Here is a 26,493-nt window from a genome sequence, read left to right on the forward strand (position 1 = left end):
GATGCCATTTTCGTCACCAAGGCCCAGGGCTTTCCCCTGGTCCGCCTCTATTCCCTCGCAGGATTTACCTGTGGACTTGTTTCTGCGTAACGGCGTCAAATCAGTTCCCGTGGCTATCGTCCCAACCAATGATGGCATCAGAACCCGAAAGCGATTCAGGCGGAACTGCGATCGGCGACAGCCCATTTCCTGAATATTACAGAGGTCCGCCAGTTCGGCAGAGGAGGTATTCTTTGCTTTTCTCCAGACCAGCCCTGTGTACAAGACCTTCTAAAGTGTTCCACGTTTGCCTCCAATCCGGTAAGGGCATTCATCCCACCTCACTTGGCGTGTGTGAAAGGGCTTGTGCGTGGCGTTGATGTCAACATGTCACCAACAGAAATATTAGTTGTTTTTTGACCAGCAGGTGCTATTTCAATTTATCGGTGTGGACGTGTGGTAGACAAAAACAAAATTCCTACTGAATCGGTCATTGTAACATTTGCAGGGACAGATAGGCCAACAGAAATCAAGGCATGGCCCCTAATCTATCGAGTGGAACCTTTATCCCCTCGTCCTCTCCAATGTGTAAAGTGCTGGCGCTACGGACACACAATGAAAGGATGTAGGTCTGCTCCTAGATGCCGAGTTTGTGGTGAGGAACATAATTCCAGCGAATGCACCAACAAAGAAGAAAAGTGCTGCCTCTGCAGTGAAGGCCACTCTGCTGATTATTTGAATTGCTCAGCAAGGGCACGAGAACTACAGATTCTAGAAATCGTTGAGCGAAGACGTTGTTCTCGTCAAGAAGCCATAGCTGAAATGCAGGCTAGAACACAGGGGTACGCAGCTGTCACAGCCCGTCATACAATGTCCACGGAAGCGTCTCTTTCAATTTCAATTGCCGATGCTGTCGAAAGGGCAATGGAGAAGGCCATGGAGCGCCTAGCTGGAAGCCTTTGTGAGTCCTTGTCACAAATCCTAGCTACCCAGATGGCGCAGATATTCGGCACAACAGCACCTATCAGTATAACTTCGCAAACTAATGAGTGTTCACGACCATCAAATGAAGAGGTAGCTCCTAAACTCATGTCCCAAGATGATCAAATTGCTGGTCCATCTGTTGATGCAAACAAAAATCCCAGTGAAAGCATCAATGAGGAGGCACAAAGCTCCGAGGAAATGGACATGGACCCCCGATCGCTAAAACGTTCTAGATCCCCTTTGTCGAAAACAGCCACTGCACTTATTCACTCAAAGACCAAAAAATACCTGAAAGAAAACCTTACAAAGAACGATTTCTTAAAAGACAGCATTTTAAGCAAGGCAGTTACTGAGTCAATCCTTTCGCAACCATAGGATTCCTCAAAATTCTTCATTGGAATTGGCGATCCATTCACTCTTCCGTAACAGATTTATTGTATTTGGCATCGAAATTCGCCCCGGATATTATTGCACTACAAGAAACATGGCTTTCAACACATCAACCTTTTCATATAAATAACTTCCGATCTTTCCGATTGGACCGTCTTTCGAAAGGCGGCGGCTTAGCCTTCTTGATTAGTAATAGAGTTAGTCTTAAGGTGAAGATTTCATACAAACATATGTCCCCTGAAAGTGAAATTTTTGCCTTAGATGTAACCTTACCGGGCTGCCTACCATTCTCTTTAGTAAATGTATACTTTCCTGTGGGTGTGCAAGACACTCGATCTTTGGATTGCGCGTTGACGTCATGGTGCAAGGATAAAATCCTTGTGGGAGATTTCAACTCCCATCACACGTGTTGGGGTTTTCGAACAGATCAATGTGGCAAACGCTTGTGGAATTGGTCAACAGATAATAATATCACTTGTCTCAACACTAGAACTCCTACATTTGTTTGTAATCTGTCGCGCTCAGCCTTAGATTTAAGTTTCATAAGTTCATCTCTCACTAGTTCATCATGGGCAGCCTTGGACTGCGCCACCAACAGTGATCACTGTCCAATAATATTTGAAATTGCTTGCCCGTTAATACCATCGTGCTCTCAGATCCGAGTATTCGTAAACTACAATAAATTTAAAAATGATTTAGAAGCACATTTGGCCCACCATTCTGAAGAGCGCGAAGAATCCAAACCTATGAAAATTTGTGCTGTAATCAAACGATCATACAAAGAAGCTGAATTTATTATTGAGTCTGCCAAGGGAGCCTCTCATAGTCCTTGGTGGAATCCAGACTGTACACGAGACTACAGACGAAGAAAAGCAGCTTGGAAGCAACTACTCTATAACCAGTCCCCCCAAAATTGGGCTGATTACAAATTTTACGCCGCTATAAATTAACGCACAGTCGCTCAATCAAAAGAAGATTATGATAGGAAACACTTTGATTTCCTTTCAAATCCCAAAAACAAAAAAGCGCTGTTTAGATATATGCGAAATCGCAAAATTCTGCCACCACCAATTAATATTGATTATGTAACTATCATCTGATGAAATGACAAAATCCCTAGAACAGATTGCGAAAGGCCTTGAGCGTAGATTCATGTCATCTATGTCACATAACTTGCAAAAACCAGCCCTAACGTCAGACTTTAATGAAGTTACTTTGCCTGAATTAGCTCAAGTAATTCGAAACTTACCCGTGTCAGCTCCAGGTCCTGATGGAATTACAGTGCATATGATAAAAATTTTATTCACACTATCTCCTTCTGATCTCCTAAGCATTATAAAATATTCTCTAAACAACGCCTGGATACCATACGATTGGAAACTAGCTAAAGTAATCCCGATACCTAAAAAACAAGGATTAGGTTACACCATAGAAAATATCAGACCTATCTCTCTTACTTCTAATATGGTCAAACTCATAGAGAGGGTTCTACATTACAGAATTACTGTCTGGATGTCGGATAATTTAATATTAAATCCAAATCAAATAGGCTTCAGAGCTGACTGCTCTATATGGTGTGCCCATGCTGATTTAGAGAGCCGCATACAACTCGCTAGAAAAAGAAGACAATATGCCGCTTTAGTGACATTAGACATAGCTAAAGCATATGACTCCGTAGAACATACAGTTTTACTGAATGTACTACGGAATCATAATGTCCCAAAATATATTATTGCGTGGTTGGCAGAATTTTTGAGATCAAGAGAATTTTATTGCTTTCAGGATGGCTGATTTTCGTCTAAGGTCAAAGAGACTCGTGGTGTCCCCCAAGGAGCAGTCCTATCTCCAATATTATTTAACATATTAATGAGCTCTCTTCCAGCCAGTCAGGACGTGCAAGTTTACGTTTATGCAGACGATATTGCATTCTTCGCCGCCGACAACGACATATATTCGTTATACCAAAAATTGCAGAGATACTTGAGTATGCTTGAGGTATGGCTTCAATCAATTGGCATGTCATTAAACGTAAGTAAAAGCGCAATATTGGTGTTCCTACTTCTGCATTCGGTATCTATATCCATATTTTACAATCAAGAAAACATTCCGCAGGTTGAGTCTCTTAAATATTTAGGTATCATTTATGACGGAAAACTCAACTGGAGTCCACTTATAGAAAACGTGCCATGTAAGGCTCAGCGTGCTTTAGGTTTACTACGCAGACTGAGCAAACGAAAATATGGGCCACGTAGGCAAGCCCTCTTAATGATATACAAAATGTACATGCGTCCAATATTGGAATTCGGCTGTGTATTGTTCTCGGGAAGCCCTGCTTATAAAACTAAGCCTCTGGTTCTATTGGAGCGGGAAGCCTTACGCCTGTGCCTGGGACTCCCTAGGTTTGTAGCAAACAATGTTCTTTATCAGGAAGCGCGCCTACAACATTGCCCTGCAGATTCCGCATCTTAACGATACAAACATTTCTCAAATTTTACAGTTCTCCAATTAGACGATCTGAATATGTATTTATAAACGATCCAAACTCCTTCTTTCTTGCTCATTGGCCACGTTTTCACACCCCACAGGTTATTTTTGTACAAAAGCAATTAGACAGTTTGAATGTAAAAATTCGAGACGTTATTCCATCATATGATTCAAATCAGAATTTAAAGATTGAATTAGATGAAATTTTCCCACACAACCCTAAGTTTCATTCAGTCCGGTTATTAAATAATATGTTGCAAGATTACCTTGCACACGTACACACAATTAACATAATAGCCACTGACGCTTCCGTGAATGACGAAAAGGCGGGCGTAGGCATTTTCTCGCTTTCGCTTGGCTGGTCATTCTCCTTCAGACTACCAGATTTCACTCCCATATTTGAAGCTGAGCTCTTAGCAATGATTCTAGCTTTGTGGAAACTCCCTTTAAATGAATCCAGCGCGTTAATTTTAACAGATTCCCTTTCTGTCTGTCCTGCGCTTACAGCTTCAACAAATTCACCGGCTCTAAAGACGTTTCTAACATTAGTTCCCCCCAGCTGAATCTTAGAAAATTATTATGGGTACCAGGACACTGCGGATTACATTTAAATGAAATGGCCGATTCATTAGCGAGAGCATCCCTGAATGGACCGATACTATCGGTCCTTCCAGTGGTGGCACAAATAACAGCGATCACATATCGGAAATATACAATTCGTAGAGATATCATGGAAACAATAACTTCATGGACTGAATTTCAGCACCTAGAATTTCCGTAGAAAATTCATTGGTGTCCATCAAGACAATCGGAAGTCATCGTTACAAAATTACGTTGCCGTGTCCCACCATTAAATTTATATTTACACAGGGCTGGTCTGGCGATATCGCCGCTGTGCCAATTCTGCCTAGAAATAGAAACCGTAGAACACTATTTTTTAATATGTCGTCGGTATAAATTACAAAGAAAAAGACTTCTTGAAATACCGCTTGCTAAATTAGGGTTAAATTTAACATCAGAATCAGTACTCACTTTCGGTGCCCTGGTATTTTTAGCCACAGGGACGTATTTGATGCCGTTTGTGGTTTCATTCAATCAACAAAACGAATAAAATTTTAAATTCCCACTTTTACAATTCTCTGAGAGATATTTCAGTTTTAATTTATGGCATTAGTATTTTAAATTATGGAGTTCAGAAAAATTAATCTGTCTGTTGTTCTGATTGCTAAATTGCACATTAACTGTAGTTTCAGAATGCATATCTAAAAGTTCAGATGCTCAATTCTTGGCCAATCCCCCGAAGTGGGTACGAGCCATGTGCTGAGGACATCATCATCATCAGCAGCAGCAGCTGCGTGTGCTCGAGCCAGAGCCGGAGAGAAGAACATCCGGGCAAGATCGAAGGGTCCCGTGGTTCTCTGCATTCGAGCCACGATAAATAAAATATTTTGGACACAAAACGCCTGACGTCTCCCCAGAAGTGTTGACCCGGACACCGGAAGGGAACGTGCCACCTGCTCATCCCTTCTCCATCGCTTTCAGGGTGATGACAGCAAAAGCATTGAATACCGTCCATTCCGGCACATCATGGACACAGCACCCATCAACGACGCGAAGCCGAATGCCACATCAACCGACCCTGTCGTAACTACTATCAAGTTACCGGAGCTTCGGCAATCCGACTCGGAACTCTAGTTTCTGAGCGTCTAGTCACTTTTCCGATGGCATCGCGTGACGTCAGAAACTGCAAGGCACGGCCACGTCACCGGTGCGCTACCACCTGCTCTCATTGCCATCGTCAGGGACATGCTGCACTCTCCCCCTCCTGAAAACCCGTACGACATTCTAAAGACGGAACTCAAACAGCGAACAACTGTGTCAGAACAGCCTAGGCTGCAGCAGCTGCTCTCCGCGGAGGAACTCGGCGACCGAAAGCCCACGGAGCTTCTTCGCATGCGACATCTCATCGTAGACCAATTTGCTGCACTCAACGCATCGGTTCTACGCGAATTCTCCCCACAGCGACTGTCTGAGAAGGTGCGGATGATTTTGTGTTTCCTCCTCCGAATCCCTCGACTCACTGGCACAGATGGCCGACAAGATCATGCATATCGGCGCGCCCATACTATCTGCCATCGAGAGACCATGCGCTTCGTCATACGAAGCGCCACTCCGCCTTCTTGACCGCCTTCTTGACGCTAACGAGCTACTCAACTGCAAAATAGACCAGCTGACCGCTGAGCTGAACTTACTCAAAGTAGACCGACGACGCAGCGTGTCATGACACCAACGCGATCGCCGCGGCCGCGAAAGGTCGCCAAGTCTTTCTCCCAACGTGTGTTGACACCACCACCAAAATGGAGCACGCGCTCGCGAGTGCTGTAAGCCGTGTTAATTTGCAGGAAACGCACGGGCGACGCACTGAAGGCGGCGAGTGTTTTAGGCCCCACATCAAGCAGCTTATTCAGAGTCACCGCCCTGTCACAAAGGTCCGATATCCCAACGACACTGGTGCTGAAGTGCCCGTTATTCCTCCAACGCTAGAGGACCATCGACGACGCCACACCACGCCACCTGTCCATGCTGTTAAAGGTTCGGTCCGTGTTAACGGTTCGGCCCGCAATCAGACAGTACCGCTGTCCGACTGCGGTGCATGCCCGCCGCCCGGCGGGCCTCGGCCGCCGATGCCGCGCGCTCTCTTTGGGCTCCCGCCTGTCTACGAAAAAGAGGTCAATGGAGCAGTCGGGTGCAAGAGGAGTTCGCGTTAGCATTGGTTGTATATAAGGCTCATTCACAGTAGACTGACACGACACCGATTTTGGTCTGCCGACTGTTGGCAACAGCAGTTTACAGGATGGAAAACGTTGTGGCCAACGGTTTAATGAAAGGAAAACGCTGTCGCGAACAGGCGGCAGACCAAAATAGGTGTCGTGTCGGCCCAGTGCGAATAAGCCTATATGGAACTTTGGTCAAGGACTCCTTTCTGGGAACGTTGTACAAAAGAGTGAGGAACGCGCTAGGAACGCCGTCGCCCGTGGACGCCGAGTCAGTTCTTTCACAGGCGGGCATTCTATAGCCATCGTATAATTGTTAAAAAAATATCCCATAGTGCTACTCGGAGCCGGCACCGAAGCGTCTTTACCGACCACGTAGCAAAGGCGTCGGTTTACCATTTTGTAGCCAAATTCAACCTATCAAATCCCCAATTCAGTGGTCTACGCTTCTGGAAGAATTTGCACATCTGTTCCGAGCGCCTTCTCTCAAGACCCAGTACGTCACAATGTCACTCATCCCACTGTGACTGTGAGAGAGCCGGTTTTTGCACGTCCTCGTCGCCTCGCTCTTGCCCGCTACAAGATCGCGGGGCAAGAACTCAGGTGACCTCCGGTACATCCGCCCCTAGATATGGTGCCTAAGCCATCCGGTGAGTAGAGACCATGCAGTGACTACCGCACTCTTAGCAAAGTGAAGGTACCGGACCGCTATCCCATACCACACATCCAGGACTTTAGCGCATTATTGGACAGTTGCACTGTATTCAGCAAAATAGACTTAGTCAAGTAATAACACCAAGTACCTGTCGAGCCTTCCGACTTACCGAAGGCAGCCATTGTAACACCGTTTGGCATGCTTGAATATCTAAGTATGCCACTCGGTCTACGAAACGTCGAACACACATTTCAACTGTTTGTTGACGACGTTCTTCATGGTGTCACCTGATGTTTTAAATTCATGGACGATATCCTCGTCTTCAGCTCGTCAGCAGGCCATCACGAGCTTCCCCTGCGTCAGGTTTTTGCGCGACTCTGAAAATACGGACTAGTCGCTAGCGTACCGAAGAGCGAGTTTGGAGTTTCTGAATTAGACTTCCTTGGTCATCGCGTGGATTCCCGCGGGATCGCTCCTCCTGCGGCTCATGTGGAAGCCATAATACACTTTCCACGACCATCGACTACGAAAAACAGCGTGAATTCCTTGGCCTTGCCGGCTATTACCGGGGGTTCATTCCTAACTGTGCTGCCATCTTGCAACCACTGAACACACTCAGGTCAAACGAAACCGAACGCTTCTATCGGGATAGACGATGCCGCGACAATCCTTGCGCATCTAAAGTCCGAAGCCCCCAAGTCAATCACGGTGGACGCCTCGGACGTCGCCGTTGGAGCAGTACTGCAGCAATTGGTCAGAGTGTGGCAGCCGAATGCGTTCTTCTCGAGGAAGCTCTCGAAATCCGAGCGCCGTTGCAGAACTTTCGGTCGCGAACTGCTGGTGGTCTACTTGGCTGTGAAACATTTCCGCCACTTCTTCGAATGTCGGAAATTCTACATTCTCACCAACCTCAAGCCACTTACGTAAGCTTCGACTACTACCCACTCCGCCCACACTCCACGCGAGATGTGCCAGTTTACCTACATTTTGCAATTCACGAACGACACCTGATACATAAGTAGCAACGACAACACCGTTGCTGACATAGTATCCCGAATAGAAGCCAACGCAACTGTCGATGAGCGCCCGCCAGAGGATTTCACAGCCATGTCCAAAGCACAGCGAGAGGACAACGAACTTCAGGCCCTACGACTGAAAGGCAACTCCCTCGATTTGAAAGACGTGCAACTTACAGGCTGGGCTATACCCTTGGTTGCTACATCTATGTCGGTTGCCCTCGCACCTATGTTCGACCACCATTTCGCCGCAGCCTCTTCGATGCTTTACATTCCATGTCGCACCCTAGCATCCGTGTGACTAAACACCTCGTCAGTGTGCGACAACTGTGACCACGCATGAACATTGACGTCCGCCGCTGGACACGTGATTGTCTCAAGTGCCAGCAGACCAATGTTCAACACCACACAATGAGTGTGCTCGGTACCTTCAGGCTTCCTGATTCCCCGCTTTAGTTGCGTGCAACTTGACCTAGTCGGCTCTTTGCCTACATCCAAGAAAAGCCGGTATAAATCGACATGCATAGAACAGTTCACGCGATGGCCTAAGGCAGTACCAGTCAGCGACATCACGGCAGAGTCATCGCCCGCGGCTTTATCACCGTGTAGATTAGCTGCTACGGAGTTCCCACGACCGTCACAGCAGATCGAGGTAATTAATTCGACTCCGCGCTTTTCCATACCTTATCCCGGTTGCTTGGTGCCAGCCACATCAAGACTACGGCCTACCACCCGATGTCTAAGGTCATGGTTGAGAGACTCCACCGCCAGCTCAGCCTCGCTCATGGCGTCACGACCGTTGATCCCCTGGACGGAACGTTTCCCACTCGTCCTTCTTGCTCTTCGTCGCGCGATACGGACTGGCACGTCTTGCTCGTCAGCTGAGCTCGTTTTCGGCACTACCTTAGGGCTTCCTGGACAATTTTTCGACCCTTCGCCGGCACCAACGTTCGACGTTGGCGATTATGCCAGTCGCCTCAAATTTGCCTAGGGAGACTTGTCTCATAGTCAATCCCGCCAACCTTCACGACCATCCTTCGTTAGTCGTGCTCTCCGTGATTGCACACACGTCTTTGTGCGACATGACGCAGTCCGACCACCACTACAACTACCCTACGACGGACCCTTCAAGGTCATCAAGCGCTGCTCCAAATACTTCATCCTGCTTGTGAATGGACGCGGGGACAGCGTCTCCATTGACAGCATTAAAGGGATACTGAACAAAAATATGAAAAAATGAGGGAAGCATCAAAATTCGGCTTGGAAGACGTGACTGATCCGATATGCAGCGTTTATTGGACATTTTTTACGGATGGTTGGATTTTTGGAGGATTGTGAGTGCGCGGCGGCTGCACGCCTCCGCGCGCTCACGGTTACGTCACGGTGGTCGGCTCACTGTTCCGTCACGGCGGTCAGCTTGCAGTAGCAGCAGCAACGGCAGCAGCGGTGGCGGCGGCGGCAGCAGCAGCGCCAGCCACAGCGCCCTTTCGCTGAAATGCCGCAGTTCTGCAGCAAAGCAGGGCTCATGTAATATTCACTGTCCTCGAAGTGTTCGGAGCACAGAAAGTCACGCTTTGACGGTACCCATGTTGGCTGCGATGGGCGGCGCGCAGCGCGAACCCATATCTTTCGAAGCATGGGCTCTGCCAGAAAGGCATGACACGGCTTGGTTCGCCTGACGATACTTTCCTCACACCTCAGGGTAGAGCCATTCTCCTGCGTTGCGAGAGGTGCTTCACTGATCACATTACAAAGCAGCACACAACACAAACGGCGATTTTGAGGACATGCGCGCAAGCTCCGCTTGCGGAAACAAGTGTGCTGCCGTTAGCTACTGCGCAGTTGAGACGTCGTTCGCTGACGACCGGCGCCGTCCATGCTGGTGGACAGATGCGGGCGCTGGCTCGCACGCAGGTATTTGGCACAGACAACCGCACATAAGCGTCACTTCCTCTAGTTCACTGGGTGGCCGCTAGACGCGGTATTTCGCGAAAAATGCATTGAATTCATTATTTTCCTCTATTTTCTGCCTGAAAATAAGGTTGTATCAACCAATTTAATCACACAAGCTTTGATTTAGGCTAAACATCTAGGCGGCAAAAGTTTTATTCGGAATCCCTTGAAGCCGGCGTTCTTCGACTCCGACACCATCCTCGCGGACGACAAGCGATCTACGAGCGCCGGGCGCGTTTACTTCGCCACTGCCCAGACTTGGCATTCGTCAGAGGGGTAAGGGATGCTCGATGGGAAAATGACGGGGAAACACTCGGCAGTGACCATTGCATTTTGCGCATCAAGATAGAAACCATCCCGATCAGGAAAAGACTTGGCAAGGCTAGGCTCACCGACTGGGTAGCCTATAGAAAAACTAGGGCGGAGTCCGAAGATGCTGAGATCACAGACATTACGAGCTGGGTCGCAGGAATCAAGGCAGACTGCAAAAGGCTAACCCGCGAGGTAGCCCTCACCACCAACACACCCGAGGTGGATAAGCATCTGTTACACCTATGGGACGCCCGACGTGGGCTACTAAAAAGATGGAAACGGCAGAAGCACAACAGGAAACTCAAGCTTAAGATCGTCGAGGTCACCAGACAAGCCGAAGAGTATGCGACAGAACTGTCAGGACGCCACTGGGACCAAAAATGCAACGAGCTACAGGGGACCCTAGGCTGGAAAAAGACATGGGCCTTGCTAAGGGCTCTTATAGACCCAACCATGACCAAGTCCGAAAATCGTAAGACGACCCAACGAATCGCGCACGGATTCCCAGGCACAGATCGGGAAATGCTAGAGAACATCAAGCAGCGCTATGTTGGGGATACAACGGACGTCAACTGCACTTTGGCATACAAGGGTGAAGCAAATCCCGCTCTAGATGAACCCATTACCACAGAAGAAGTCAGACACGCTGTGATGTCTGCCACAAAGAACACCACGCCAGGAAAGGATGGCATCACCAACGCCACGATAAGGAACCTAGACGAAAACTCGATCAAACGATTTACAGAATTCGTCAATAAACACTGGGAACGGGGGACCATCCCGGACGACTGGAGACATGCGGAAATAGTAATGATTCCGAAGTCCGGAAAGACTCCCTGCCTGGAAAATATGCGACCCATTTCACTAACGTCCTGCTTGGGAAAAGTATACGAGAGAATTGTGTTTCAGAGGTTGGAGACCTACCTGGAGGATAACGAGCTCATGCCGCACACTATGTTTGGATTCAGAAAATGCCTCTCAACACAAGACATTCTCCTGCAGATTAAGGAGGAGGTGCTTGCTAACATCCCGAAATACGGAGAACATATCTTGCTTGCGCTCGATCTTAAAGCGGCCTTCGACAACGTAAGTCATAGAGCTGTGCTGGAGGGGCTCAGCAACATTGGTTGCGGGCAGAGAATACACAACTACGTCAAAGCTTTCCTCAGTAACAGAACCGCCACCATTGGTATAGGAGGCATCAGGACTGACACCTTCAACGCGCCCCCAAAGGGAACACCGCAAGGTTCTGTGATATCCCCTATGCTTTTAACATTGTTATGATCGGCTTAGCACGGAACCTCGAAAAAATTGAAGGACTCAGGCATGCCATCTACGCAGACGACGTCACAATCTGGGTGACCAGGGGATCCTTAGGAGAAAAACAAGACCTTCTGCAGAGTGCAGCAGATACAGTCCACGCATACACCGCACACTGCGGACTTGCATGCTCCCCGGAGAAATCCGAAGTGCTCAGAGTCTACAGAAGAGGATACAATCTGCAAAACTCCATAGACATCTACATAGGGGGGAAGAAGATTCCGGAGGTATCCCAAGTTAAGATCCTTGGCATATGGATACAAAGCAACTGTCGTTTAGATCACACAATCAGACAGCTCGCAAACACCACAGCGCAGATCACGAGGATGATCGCACGAATTTCAAACAGACGACGAGGTATGAAGGAAGAGGACGCATGTAGGCTAGTACAGGCCCTCGTGGTCAGTAGGATTGTATACAGTGTCCCCTATCAAACCCCACTCGAGCAGGAAAAGGAACAATTGGAGGCAATCCTTAGGAAAGCTTATAAATGCGCTCTCGGACTGCCGGTCAACCCCTCGACGGAGAAATTCTTTAAATTGGGCATAAACAACACAGTGCAAGAACACATCTAAGCTCACCTTCTCGCGCAGAAAATGAGACTCATGCAGACCCCCACGGGCAGGAACACGCTGAAGATACTGGGCATGAGGGATGCTTGCAGAGAAATTAGCAGCACGGATAGCATACCTAAAGATATTCGAGAGATCATTGAGATCAGCCCGATACCGAGAAACATGCATCCTAAAATACATAAGGCCAGAAGAAAGGCAAGATCGGAAGCACACGAAAGATATTTCGTGGGGAGAAAAGACGTGTTATACGTCGACGCGACCACATACAAGGAACACTCCGGGGCGGTAGTCAGCGTTGTTGATCACCAGCTTAGGGAAATCAATTGCGCTTCGATCAAAGGCAACAACATCTTCGAGGCTGAGGAAGCGGCAATCGCACTCGCCATCACCCACCAGGGCGAAGAGGCCACTACAGAAATACTTACGGACTCGCAAGAAGCGTGCAGAAGGTACAGCAGTGGACGAATATCCACTGTGGCCATCCGCATACTCAAGAGGAGAAAAATCACCTTCTCGAGATGCTTCATTACGTGGACACCAGGCCATGAGACTGTGACAGGGAACCAGCGTGCCGACGCCAACGCCCGAGCATACGCCAACCGGGGGGCGCACCACGACGGGGAACTGGACACAGTCACCAGACGCTATGGAGCAACTTTAGAAAATCAAAGAGCCCTAAGGAGGATCTACCCCCCTCCCCACAAAGACCTTAGTAGAGAGCAGTCGGTCGCCTGGAGACAACTGCAGACTAATACATACCCCAATCTGAGTTTACTCAGCAAAATCTATCCGGCAACATATGACAATAAATGCCCGCTATGCGGGGAACGCGCGACGCTTTACCACGTTACATGGGCTTGCCAAAAACCAAATGTAGCGCCAGTACACAAAACACCAACACCGGAGCAGTGGGAGGCTGCGCTATCCTGCTCGAAGCCTGAAGAACAGCTCAAGCTGATCGACAGAGCTCGCAAGATGGCAAAGGCCACAGGGGTCCCTGGACTGAGGGCTCCACCTACGCCGGGAAACCTCCTTTGTAAAAATAAAGTTTTTCATTCATTTTCATTCATTCATTCGCCACTGCGGGACCTACTGGCGTCTCTTAGACATCGCTCCTTCCCATCCTGGCTCTCTCGCTACAAGGACGATGACGACGAAGTTGCGCCTCCGCAGCTCCGCGTGCTCGAGCCAGAGCAAGAACAACATCCGGGCAAGATCCAAGGGTCTCGTGGCTGTCTGCGTTCGAGCGACGACAAATAAAAGTTAAGTAAATGTTACACGTTTGTAAAACGTTAAGGCGAAAGCCTGATTGCACACTGGGCACAATTTTTTTTCACGATTAAGATACGTTTATGAAAAAACTGTCCGCCCTTCCACTGGGGTGGAGATGGAATACCAGCGAAGCTGTACTATGGTGGAAATTATGTATTTACAATTATGAATATTAAGATGCGATGGTGTAATTGGCTATTTGAACTATTAAAGAATGAGAAATATATGTGATCCGGTGGTTTTCATTTATTTAGTGACCACACGGACCATGACCTTATGGTCGCTACGGTACACCGCCATAGGGGGTACGACAAAGGTTGGCACGTTCTTCTTAAACCCGTCACCAACACCGCGCGCGTTTGGTGGAAAGGCGGGCAAAACGCCGCCGCCGTTGACTATAGTTATGCGCGTTGTTTGTGTGACTGCACACAACCGCTGTCAAGACGCTGGCGTGAGCAAGCGCGCCAGCAGCAGCGGGCGAAGGTTCATGCGGTCTATTACTTCAATGGAAACTGAGTGGCCAAAGCTCTGAACACACAAAGGTAGGAGCCGTGTTGCAGATCGCTTTCATGTCATGGTGCGTGCGACCGCCTGGCGCCGCGGAAAGTACAAGTTGCTCGCAGAGCAGAAGCCGCAACGCCTCCCTCCCGCGCTACCTTCCCGCTGTCCTGCTTTCGCGTGGGAGATTTAGTGGCCAGTTCCCCGTCGCTCGTTGCGTTGTTCCTCGGAACGAACGGCACGCGCCCGGGCCATGGCGAGTCGTAAGGGCAACTGATAAGAGCGCTAGCGCGATGTCTACGTGATGGAACGGCTAAACGCCGTTGCCGACACTGTTAGGGGAGAGGCGGGCGAGAGCCCAGAGAAAGTCTGTGGCACAGGCCGGCAGGGCTGCGCGCATGCGCCGCAGTGGGAAAGCAGGCACGCACACGCACAGTCTAGGGTGCCTCGATGCCCTCCTCGCCCACCGCTCCCCTTCCACTGGGAAGTCGCGTTTGCTCTCCGCCGTGCGGTCACTCCCCGTGAAAGCGCGCATCCCTTGCCCTCGCGCGCTTTCACTCGCACATACTGCATTCGGCCAATGAGAGATTTTTTCTACATCCGAACGCGACCATCGAAGAGTGAGCCCTTAACAGCCTCGCCGTAAAAGTGTGGCAACTGTCCATCAGAGCGCACGACCGAACTCACCGACATCGCCGCAACTACTGGTAGCGGGCCAGTGCCGTCATCGCCTTCGCAGAGGGAGGGGCAGTATGGGAACGCTGGCTTGATGAGCGTCATCGGAGCCAACGGTGGAAGAAAACGACGAACGCGCGAGCAGCGGCACGAGCACGAGGGTCAGTATGGGCACACTGACATAATCAGCCCCATCGGACCCAGCTGTGCAAGAAGACGACGACGAACGCGCTCTGTGACCACGTGACGTGTGCATTCAGGCACACACTAGGCACACCCTAGGTAAGCCAGAACTGTGGAGCAGCGGCGGCTTAAGGGAAGCGTGAGGCCTGGGTTCGATTCGCACCTAGACCGAAATGTATCAAATTGTCTTTTCAAATCCACTAATTTACTTTGTTTGCAGGAACCTCCCTGAAAATATGAAGTTAATCCGAACATTTGTTGACATGATTTTACTCTTTGCGGCGTTGGCCATTTTTCGTCACGACGCAGTTTTGCCAAGGTCACCACCAAGGTCACGCCAAGGGCACCGTCAACATAGACACCTAAGGCTTTCGCCTTAAAATATGTCGGACAAGAAACACCTCATATCTCCCTAGAAATGGTTTGAAAGCTGTGAATTCTTAAAGTAGAAAGACGATGAAGTATAAATAAACGTGCAGACAAGAGCATGGCTGGTGACAAACCAGCTGAAACGGTGGCCCTACTCTAAAGCTTAGTTCCCACTTGTGCTGTTGCACGGTTCTGACCCATATGCTCATGAAGGTTTGAATCATTCACATTCCATGTGATCAGCGATGGTTGCATACGCGCAACATCTTCATTTGCCTCTGCCAGCAACCTAAGTATATGTAGCGGGTTGAGCTGTCTGATTATTGGCTTGTCATACACAGCTTCCGTGTAGAATCTGCTTGGCCAACAGCGTACAAGAATTCGTCTTGAAGTTATTGGTTCAGTGGTGGCTTTCCACTAAATCGAATGTTGAAGAGGGAGATTTCACTTGCTCACTTCATCGAAAGACCCAAGTGTTTTAAAATGAGCCTTGAACATATGACACAAAATGCAGTCGCCACGTATCACTGAAGAGCAACACGTCACAGAATGATGAGCAGTGCAATTCATCCGACTAGTGTACGAAGTAGTGTAGATGCGTTCTGTATTTCAATGCTGGCATAATTACCACAAAACTTTGAGTTGTTTAGATGACATAATCAACACAACTTGACTACTCTAGTACCTCAGGTACCGCCCGCAGGGGCGTCTGCGTCAGCAGGCGTTTGGTGTGTTGCGACACCACGGACCCGAGCACACGAGGGTTGGACCCTCCCGCGTCTAACCGTGCGCGGCTTAGCCGTGTCCGGGGAAAGGGGGATCCTGGGGGTTGAGCCAACGCTGAGTGTTTGGACCTTTAAGGCCCCTCGGCGGAGGCAACACACCCCTTTGGCCTCGGCTTCACGTAGACGGCACCCCCGGACTGACCCACCCGGGGGAAATCGGTAGTTGCCTTTTCCTGTCTCTCTCTCCAATCTTCGTCTTTCTCTCTCGCCTTTTTATCTTTCCTGTCGTCTACTCTCTTCTATATTACTTCCGACCTTCTTGGCAGCGAGGGTTAACCCTGTGTGAGGAGCCAACCTAGGTTACTTCATATTCGGTTATAGTGGTGACGTACAGTTGGCGTCCGCAGGACTTGTTTTCTATAAGACCTGTGGCGTCCCCTTGTTGGGCTCCATGGTGGGCGGCTGGCGTTACTGCCGAAAACTGCAAATTTGGATGGATAGATCCTTTCCCAAACTCCCTGATCGCCCTCAGAAACGAGGGCGCACCGAAGAAGTATTTAAATTTTTTGGCCGTAACACCGAGAACTTCCCCCGCTATCAAGTAATTCACTGTGAGAAACCAGGAAAGACAACGAGAATGATCTCGCCTTTCCTCGTTTCCAAATGTCTAACTCAGACAATTGGCCCAGGCTATCAGGCATCCAGACTAGCAAGTGGGGACCTTCTTTTGGAACTTCACGACAAAAAGCAGCATGAAAAACTATCTAACCTAGTGTCTCTTGGGGACATACCCGTTTCAGTGACCCCACACCGCACCATGAACACCATCCGCGGTGTAGTTTCCGATGTTGATCTCATGGAGCTTACCGAGATTGAACTTCTGGAAGAATGGAAAGAACAGAATGTAATCAACGTAAAACGGATCAGAATGAGGCGTGATGGTAAAGAAATTGACACTAAGCATCTAATACTCACATTCGGTTCCAGTGTGCTGCCAGAAACCATCGAGGCAGGTTACATTAAAATCAGAGTAAGGCCGTACATCCCCAACCCTCTCCGTTGCTTCAAATGCCAAAGATTTGGCCACAGTTCACAGAACTGCCGAGGCCGTCAGACTTGTGCGAAATGCAGTGCGAACGAACACCTCTCTGAATCATGTGAAAACTCTCTCCACTGTGTAAACTGTGATGGGGAGCACGCCGCATACTCGCGGTCGTGCCCTACCTGGAAAAGAGAAAAAGAAATTGTATCAATCAAAGTAAAGGAGAACATATCATTCAAGGAGGCACGTAGGCGGGTATCATACCTGCCCAAAAACACCTTTGCCGATGTGACGCGTCAGGGGGCAGCGACACAACGGTTTCCGGCGGCTGTCCGGCTCACACGCAGTGAGCCGCCAGCGACGCCATCCGCCCCCTCGGCGGCTGCAGCTCAGGCTGCTCCGCCATCTCAGAACACGGGGCCATCGACCTCAGGGCTGGTGGCCTCCAAGGTCTCGTCCCTCGAGACGAGGCCTTCACGTCAAACTAACCGCTCGCAAGAGCGCGTGTCCAGCGCCTCGCAAGATGCGATGGACACAACAACCGGCCAGACGGCGCCACCAGCGCCTAAGGAGCGGCGAGAATCTCTCGACCGCTCCAGAAAAGAAAATCTCGTATCACGGCGCCTGCAAAGGGCCCCGTGAGCTAATCCTCACCTCTTAAACACACAGCACAAACACATCTGTCATTATGGAGACACAAATACTTCAGTGGAATGTCAGAGGACTTCTTCACAACCTCGACGACATTACAGAACTCCTACACAAACATAATCCTAAGTTGCTGTGTGTTCAAGAGACACATCTGAAACCTACAAACACAAACTTCCTTCGTCAATACACCATCTTCCGAAAAGACCGTAACGAGGCTAACGCCTCCGGCGGGTGTAGCAATAGTTGCCGACAAGTCCGTAGCTTGTCGACACGTCGCCCTTCGGACGCCCCTTGAGGCAGTGTCTGTTCGGGCTATCCTATTTAACAAATTGGTCACGGTATGTTCTATTTACATACCCCCAAATCATCACCTCGAGAAAACAGACTTTTATAATCTTATCGATCAACTTCCCGAGCCCTACATACTCGTGGGAGATTTTAACGCCCACAATACATTGTGGGGAGACTCACGATGCGACGCGAGAGGCCGTTTCGTAGAAAACTTTTTAGTAAACTCCGGTGCATGCCTCTTTAATAAGAAGGAGCCAACATATTATAATCCTCACCACAATTCCTATTCATCGATAGACTTGGCGATTGGATCTGCTTCACTATTTCCTGACTTAGAATGGAATGTAATCAAAACCCATTCGGAAGTGACCACTTTCCATTAACTCTAAGCCTAGTAACGCAAGGTGACTCCCCTCCACATGTACCTAGATGGAAACTAGCCTCTGCTGATTGGAAACGTTTTAAGGAATCGACTTTTATATCCCGTGATTTTATCAGCGAATTTAGTATAGATGACGCGACAGCGTATTTTACCGATTTTATCATCGAGGCAGCAAAGAAGTTCATTCCACAATCAAGCGGTCGCTCATCCCGAAGACGAGTTCCATGGTGGAATGATGAGTGCAAGGAGGCGCGTAAAAAACAAAATAAAGCCTGGGGCATACTTCGCCGATTCCCAACTGCAGAAAACTTGATGGAATTTAAAAACATAAAATCACAAGGAAGGCGAACGCGACGGCAAGCTAAAAGGGCAAGCTGGGAGAAGTTCCTGTCCGGCATCAATTCATACACACAGGAGGCAAAAGTATGGAGCGGACTAAGGAGGCTTAAGGGACAACAAGTTCATCCGTTGCCCGTGGTGGATAAAGAAGGAAACACGTTGGAAGACCAGGCCAACGCACTTGGTCAACACTTCGAGCATGTGTCTAGCTCCACCCACTACTCAGCGAGCTTCCTGAAGTGCAAAACAATAGAAGAATGTAAGCCACTAAACCGAAAATGCAGCCCAAATAACCCTTATAATCGTCCTTTTGGCGTTGCCGAACTTAAAGCTGCCTTGTCAGCATGTCAGAGCTCTGCACCGGGTCCGGATCTAATCATGTACGATATGATTAAGCACTTGCACCCCGACACGCAAATCACACTACTCACACTTTTTAACACTATCTGGGCCGCTGGGTATCTGCCAGCTAAATGGAAAGAAGCTATTGTCATCCCAATTTTAAAGCACGGTAATGATACATCATTGGTGACCAGCTACCGGCCTATAGCACTTACGAGCTGCCTTTGCAAACTTTTTGAGAAATGATCAATCGCCGTCTTGTACATTTCTTAGAGTCTAACAAAATGCTTGACCCATTTCAATGTGGCTTTAGGGAAGGCCGATCTACAACCGACCACCTCGTTCGCATCGAAGCAAACATCCGTGATGCTTTTGTACACAATCAGTATTTCTTGTCTATATTTCTCGATATGGCAAAGGCGTACGATACGACATGGCGGTACGGTATCTTACGAGACCTGTCGCATATGGGCATTCGAGGTAATATGCTTAGCACTATAGAAAGCTACCTGTCTAACCGTACTTTTCGAGTCAGAATTGGCAACGTATTGTCCCGCCCATTTACACAAGAAACTGGTGTACCTCAAGGAGGGGTGCTCAGTTGCACACTGTTCATTGTTAAGATGACCTCGCTCCGTGCATCACTACCTCCAGCAATCATCTATTCTGTCTATGTAGACGATGTGCAATTAGGCTTTAAATCCTGTAACCTCGCAGTTTGTGAACGACAGATACAGCAAGGCCTAAACAAAGTGTCTAAATGGGCAGACGAAAACGGATTTAATCTTAACCCCCAGAAAAGTTCCTGTGTCCTTTTCACAAGAAAGCGAGGACTAGTCCCCGACCCCAGTATCGAAGTGTCTGGGCAACGAATACCTGTGAACAAGGAGCACAAGTTTTTAGGTATTGTACTTGATGCAAAATTGACCTTCATTCCGCACATCAAATATCTGAAGGCAAAATGCCTAAAAACAATGAACTTAATGAAAATTCTCTCTCATACAACATGGGGAAGTGATAGGAAGTGCCTAATTAACCTCTATAAGAGCCTTGTTCGATCACGTTTGGATTATGGTGCCATGGTATACCACTCAGCCGCGCCAAGCGCGCTAAAAATACTGGATCCCGTCCACCATCTGGGTATCCGATTAGCCACAGGCGCCTTCAGAACAAGCCCTATTGAGAGTCTATACGTAGAATCAAATGAGTGGTCCCTTCACCTACAAAGAACATACACCAGTTTCTCATATTTCTTCAAAGTACAGTCTAACCCTCGACATCCTTGCTACAAACATCTTAACGATATGGCATCTGCTGCACTATTCCGTAATCGACGCTCAGTGAGAGAGCCTTTCTCAATGCGGGTCAGAAAACTTTTCGATGAAATGAATGTCCCAATCCTCGAAAATTGCCTGATGGCTCCAGTAGAGCTGTCGCCGCCGTGGCAATGGCAAATCGTTGAATGCGACACATCATTTGTAGATGTAACAAAACACGCCCCAGAGGCGCACATACATATGCACTTTCGAGAGCTTCAGTCGAAGTACACCTGCCCAGAGTTTTACACGGATGCGTCGAAATCACAAGCCGGCGTCTCTTACGCGGCTGTTGGCCCATCGTTTTCTGAATCTGACGTCTTACATCCTGAAACCAGTATCTTCACGGCAGAGGCCTATGCCTTACTGTCGGCTACTAAACACATCAAGAAAGCCAAGCTCCCAAAGGCCATTATATTCACAGATTCCTTAAGTGTCGTGAAATCTTTGAAATCTCTACGAAAACAGAAAAATCCTGTTATAAATAACCTCTATTCATTACTCTGCAATATGTATGCTTCTAATCAACACGTTGTAATATGTTGGGTGCCTGGGCACAGGTATAGAGGGTAACGAGCTTGCCGACAAAATGGCAACTTCCATAGCAACAAAACCTAGCAATTTTTCCATACCCGTTCCTGCCACAGACTTAAAGCCATTTCTACGCAAAAAACTCAGAAACTATTGGCAACACTTATGGGATGAACAAACACTGAACAAACTCCATGTAATTAAGCCCCTTTTGGGCAACTGGCCATCATTAACAAAGTCACGACACACTGAAGTTCTCTTTTGCCGCCTTAGAATAGGACATACATATGGTACACATTCATATATTTTAACTGGTGCTGAACCTCCCCTCTGTGGCAGATGTGGGGAAAGGCTGACCGTACTCCACGTCTTACTGGAGTGTCGGGAAGCCGAAACAGAGAGAAGGAAACATTTCCCTGTAGCATACCACTATCATATCCCTCTTCATCCTACGATGTTTATTGGTGAAGAACCTCTTTTTAACGCCAAAGCAGTTCTCCGTTTCTTGAACGATGTTGTACTACACGTTATTAGCCCAATAAGTTCATAGCGCATCCTCTCTCCAGAGGATGCTGCTGTGATAGTTATTTTTATAGCACGTGCCTTCAGGCCCTTGTGTTTCAAGGGCTTTGTTTAGGCAATTGTGCTTCTGGCCAATTCTTGCATCTGTTATATTTTGTAAATCGTATCATTCTCCCTCAATGCATTCTTCGTTTTCATAGCACACCTCATTAGCCATTGCCATGATCTTAATACATGTATGTTTTACGCACTTTACAGCGACTATTTTAGGCCTCTTTACAGCCACGCCTCATCTATTTCTCAGAATTCATCGCTCCACTGCAAGCTCACAAACACTGGCATGGCGCTCTTTGGCCATACTTGGCCCTTGCGCCATTAAACACCATACATCATCATACCTCAGGTACTGTCATCAGTCTAAAATATGGATTCTCACGTGCAGTGGATACAGTACTTAAATTGGTTTGCATGCTGGTTTGAAATGATTTAACTATACATCATGTGATAAAATATAAATAAGGCTAGCTGTATACTGTATAGAACAGCTTCAATAGTGTCAAGTTTGTACATGTCTCGATAGGATAAGTTGCTGCTGTTTTATTTACACATACATACACGTAAACGCAAGGTCCGCATACATTTCGTGTTTACCTGTTTTGTGTGTGTCAAATTAACATCACAATTTATACAATTAAAGCATAAGTATGTATTGCATTTTGTACACGACTGATTCTATTAGTTATACAACGATATTTCTCACATGCAGCAAGTCAGCTGCGTGCATAAGTTCAGCTAATGTTATTGTAAGCTGGGCTCACGTATGATTTCCAGAATATGAAAAAATGAAGCTTCCGTGTGAGTGGCTCTGAAATTGATGGTGTGACAATATCTTATCTGGCTGGGTAGTAAATTTATGTCAAAGCAAATGTAGCGCACTGACCAAAACACTGTGTCTAATATTATCGAGCCAGCATATAATCTGCCGGCAGAGTCACGACCATGAGACTTACAAGCTGCGGGCTACAACCACACTCCCAACCCCGCAGCTTGAAAGAACGGTGGTTGTCGCCAAGCATTGTAATGACAAAACAAGATCTATCGCTAAATCTGCCGTCACAGCAAAAGGTAATTGTGGTAGCTAACCCTTAGTTTCTCAGTCCGACAAAGAACTGTCATACTCGTGACGCGCCGTGGGTTATGCGTCGTGAAAACTACTGTCATCACGTCTCCAGAGGTGTTGATTATCACCACTTATGTTCTGTCCCTCTTATTGGGGGTGTACGTATCTCCACGTGTGCCATTGTGTATATATTTTGTGTTATTTGAAAATAAATTTCAGTTGCAAGTTATCGCTGGTATTCGTTCTTTAGTCCATCCTTAGTCTGCTTCTGCGCTGTTGAAACAGCACGGATCACCAACTAGCCGTTCACACACTTTGCTACTACATTGCGAACTAAATGACCCACAGAGTATAGATTGGGTCAGTTAATAATTGGACTCAAAGAAACTTGTTCTTGCTTTCTTGCCGCAGCCTCACTACTCCTCACAGCCTCATTCTCACTACTGATCGTTATGACGAAAGCTCTTCCCCACATCGGGAGCCACAAGGTAAGTTCTGCGCGCTTGTTTCTCTCACAACTTCTTGCGTAAGCTAAATTCTTATATCATCAGCCCATATTTATGTACACTACACGACGAAGGCCTCTTCCTGCGAACTCCAATTACCCCTGTTTTGCGCTAGCTGATTCCAATTTGGGCCTGCGAATTTCCTAAATTTATCCCCCCCACCTAGTTTTCTGCCGTCCTCGACTGCGCTTCCCTTCTCTTGGCATCCATTCTGTAACTATGATGGTCCACCTGTTATCTACCCTACGCGTTACACGGCCTGCCCAACTCAATTTATTTCTCTTAATGTCCATTAGAATATCGGCTATCCCCGTTTGCTCTCTGATCCACCCCGCTCTCTTCCTGTCTCTTAACATTATAGGCCTAACATTTTTTGTTCCATCGCTCTTTGTGCGGTCCTTACCTTGTTCTCGAGCTTGTTCACCTCCAAGTTTCTGCCCCATATGTTAGCACCGGTAGAATGCAATGATGGCACACTTTCCTTTTAAACGACAGTGTTAAGATCCCAGTCAGGATTTGGTAAAGCGTGCCGTATGCACTCCAACCCAATTTTATTCTTCTGTAAATGTCTTCCTAAGCCTTCCCAGTCTATGAGCTTGAATACTTCTTCTAAGCATGAAGTGAATGGCATTGGAGAGATTGTCTCCTTGCCTGACCCCTTTCTTGATAGGTATGTTTCTACTTTTCCTGCGGAAAACCAATGTTGCTGTGCAATCCTTGTGGATATTTGCCAATATATTCACGTATGCCTTCTGTACTCCTTGATTACGCAATACCTTAATAGCTGCTGGTATCTCTACTGAATCAAATGCCTTATCATAATATATGAAAGCCATTTAGAGAGGTTGATTGTACTCCGCAGATTTCTCTATTACCTGATTGATGACATGGATATTTGTTGTTCTTGAAGCAAGCCTGTTCTCTTGGTTGGCTGAAGTCAAGTGTTGCCCTCATTCTGTGGGAAATTACCTTGGTGAATATTTCATACAATGCTGAAAGCAAGCTAATGGGTCTATAAATCTTCAATTCTTTAACGTCTCTCTTCTTATGGATTAGTATAATGTTGGCACTTCTGCCAGCTTTCTGGTACACTTGATGTCGTGAGGCTTTGCATATAAAGGGCCGCAAGCTTTTCAAGCATGATATCTCTGCCATCGTTGATTAAATCGACTGTTATTCCATCTTCTCCAGCAGTTTTCCCCTTGTCCATGTCTTTCAAGGCCCTTCTAACTTCATCGCTAGTTATAGAAGGAGCCTCTGTATCCTGTTCATCACTACTTCTAATGAAAGTAGCTTGGCTGCTCTGGTCACTGTAGAGGTCAGTATAAAATTCTTCGGCTGCTTTTACTATGTCATCGAAATTGCTGATGATATTACTCTGCTTATCTTTCAGTGCATACATTTTGCCTTGTCCTATGCCAAGTTTTCTTTTCACTGATTTCATGCTGCGTCCATATTTTACTGCTTCCTCAATCTCTTGCACGTTATAATTTCGGATATTCCTTACTTTCTTGTTGATTAGTTTCGACAGTTCAGCGAAGTCTATCTGATCTCTCAAGTTTGACACTTTGATGTTTTGCCGTTTCTTTATTAAGTCCTTTGTTACTTCGGATAGCTTACCTACTGGTTGCGTTGGTGCCTTACCTCCCACTTCAATTGCTGCTTCTGAGATCAGCCTAGTTACGGTTTCATTCATTACCTCTATGTTGCCTTTATCTTCCTGCTCTAAAGCTGCATATTTGTTTGCGAGCACGAGCCTGAATTGGTATGCTTTTACCCTTACTGCGTCTAGGTTGTCCTGTTTCTTTTTGACTAATTTTATTCGTTCTCTTTTCAAATTGAGAGAAATCGTAGACCTCATTAACCTATGGTCACTGCACTTTACCCTACCTAACAATTCTACATCCTGCACTATGATGAGATCAGCAGAGAGTATGAAATCTATTTCATTCCTTGTTTCTTAATTAGGGCTTTTCCAGGTTCAATTGCTGTTGCTCCGCTTTCTGAAGAAGGTATTCATTTTTCGGAGCCTATTCCTTTCCGCGAATTCTACCAACATCTCTCCTCTATAGTGTTCCTAGAACCGATGGCGTAGTTGGAAATTGCTTGCTCACCAGCCTGCCTTTTCCCTTTTGCAATGAAGTCTCCGATGACTACAGTATACTGAGTTTACACCTTTCTCATTGCTAATTCAACATCTTCATAAAATTGTTCTATTTCTTCATCATCGTGACTGGAGGTTGGGGCGTAGGCTTGTACTACCTTCATTCTGTACCTCCGATTCAGCATTATTACGATGACTGCTACCCTCTCATTAATGCTGTAGAATCAATTAATGTTGCCCGCTATGTCCTTATAGACTAGAAGTCCTACTCCGATTTCTTTCTTATCTGGAAGACCTCTGTAGCAGAGGACGTCGCCGTTAGCCAGCGCTATATAGGCCTCACCAGTTCTTCTAACCTCAGTAAGGCCAATAATATCCCAGGCAATACCTGATAATTTAAATATGCCTGTTAAGCTAGCCTCACTCGATAGGATGCGCGTGTTGTAAATTGAACGTTGCCAGGTCCAGTTTCCCGTGGCGGCCTGGCCGCACCCAGAGATTCTTAGCACCCTCTGCCGCGTCGCAGGTCTGACCACCGCCTTGGTCCGGTGCTCCGCAGTCGCTGTGGACTGAGGGCGATGGGTTGATTCATGTAGGAGTCATGTAGGTAGTGGTCGAATACTGAACCAGGGAGGACAATTCCTGTTCTGGTGAGGGAGTGAATGTTGAAGCTTAGTGGGCCCTCCTAATTTGGTGATACCTGGACTAGTATAGCTCCACTACCTCTCGGTCATATTTTTTGCCAATGTCAGGCGCCACTCCCTGCCTGAAAATGTAGTGCACCGGAGGGGGATTCGAACTTACGACCTTAAGATTAGAAGCCGGGTGCTCTACTTCTGCTCCACGTCAGCACGCTATATAAAATTCTTTATATTTTGACACGACGCCCGAGACGAAGGCAGAGCTCTTGTATTGGCACACAGCGCGAGACAGCCCACGAACACCAACCCGACAAAATGAAGATGGTTATGAGGATGGGTATGTACACATGACGACGATGACGAACTGCACAGTTAGCGCTCGCACTAACTCCCTCCCCCCCCCCCCCCTCACGAAAGCGGCCGGTAAGGCAGCGAGTCAGAAACGGTCGGAACGCCGAAGATACGGCTTCAGGCGAGAGACGTGAACAATTTCAGTGCTGCGGCAACGGCGGTCAGTAACCGAGGTAACAGGAGCTACGCGA

General features: G+C 47.5%; 1 protein-coding gene across 2 annotated transcripts in view; it reads left to right on the top strand.

Moving 5' to 3' along the window:
• Window positions 1-26,493, top strand: part of LOC119458495 (lipase member H-like) — a 288,765-nt gene that overhangs the window by 163,946 nt on the left and 98,326 nt on the right. For both annotated transcript variants that reach the window (XM_049671281.1, XM_037720332.2), the window contains exon 3: window positions 23,112-23,188. In XM_049671281.1, coding sequence (XP_049527238.1) covers window positions 23,112-23,188 — 77 coding nt within the window. The remainder of the gene's footprint in view (window positions 1-23,111; window positions 23,189-26,493) is intronic.

This window comes from Dermacentor silvarum, chromosome 7, assembly GCF_013339745.2.
Source record: "Dermacentor silvarum isolate Dsil-2018 chromosome 7, BIME_Dsil_1.4, whole genome shotgun sequence".
NCBI classification, from domain to species: domain Eukaryota; kingdom Metazoa; phylum Arthropoda; class Arachnida; order Ixodida; family Ixodidae; genus Dermacentor; species Dermacentor silvarum.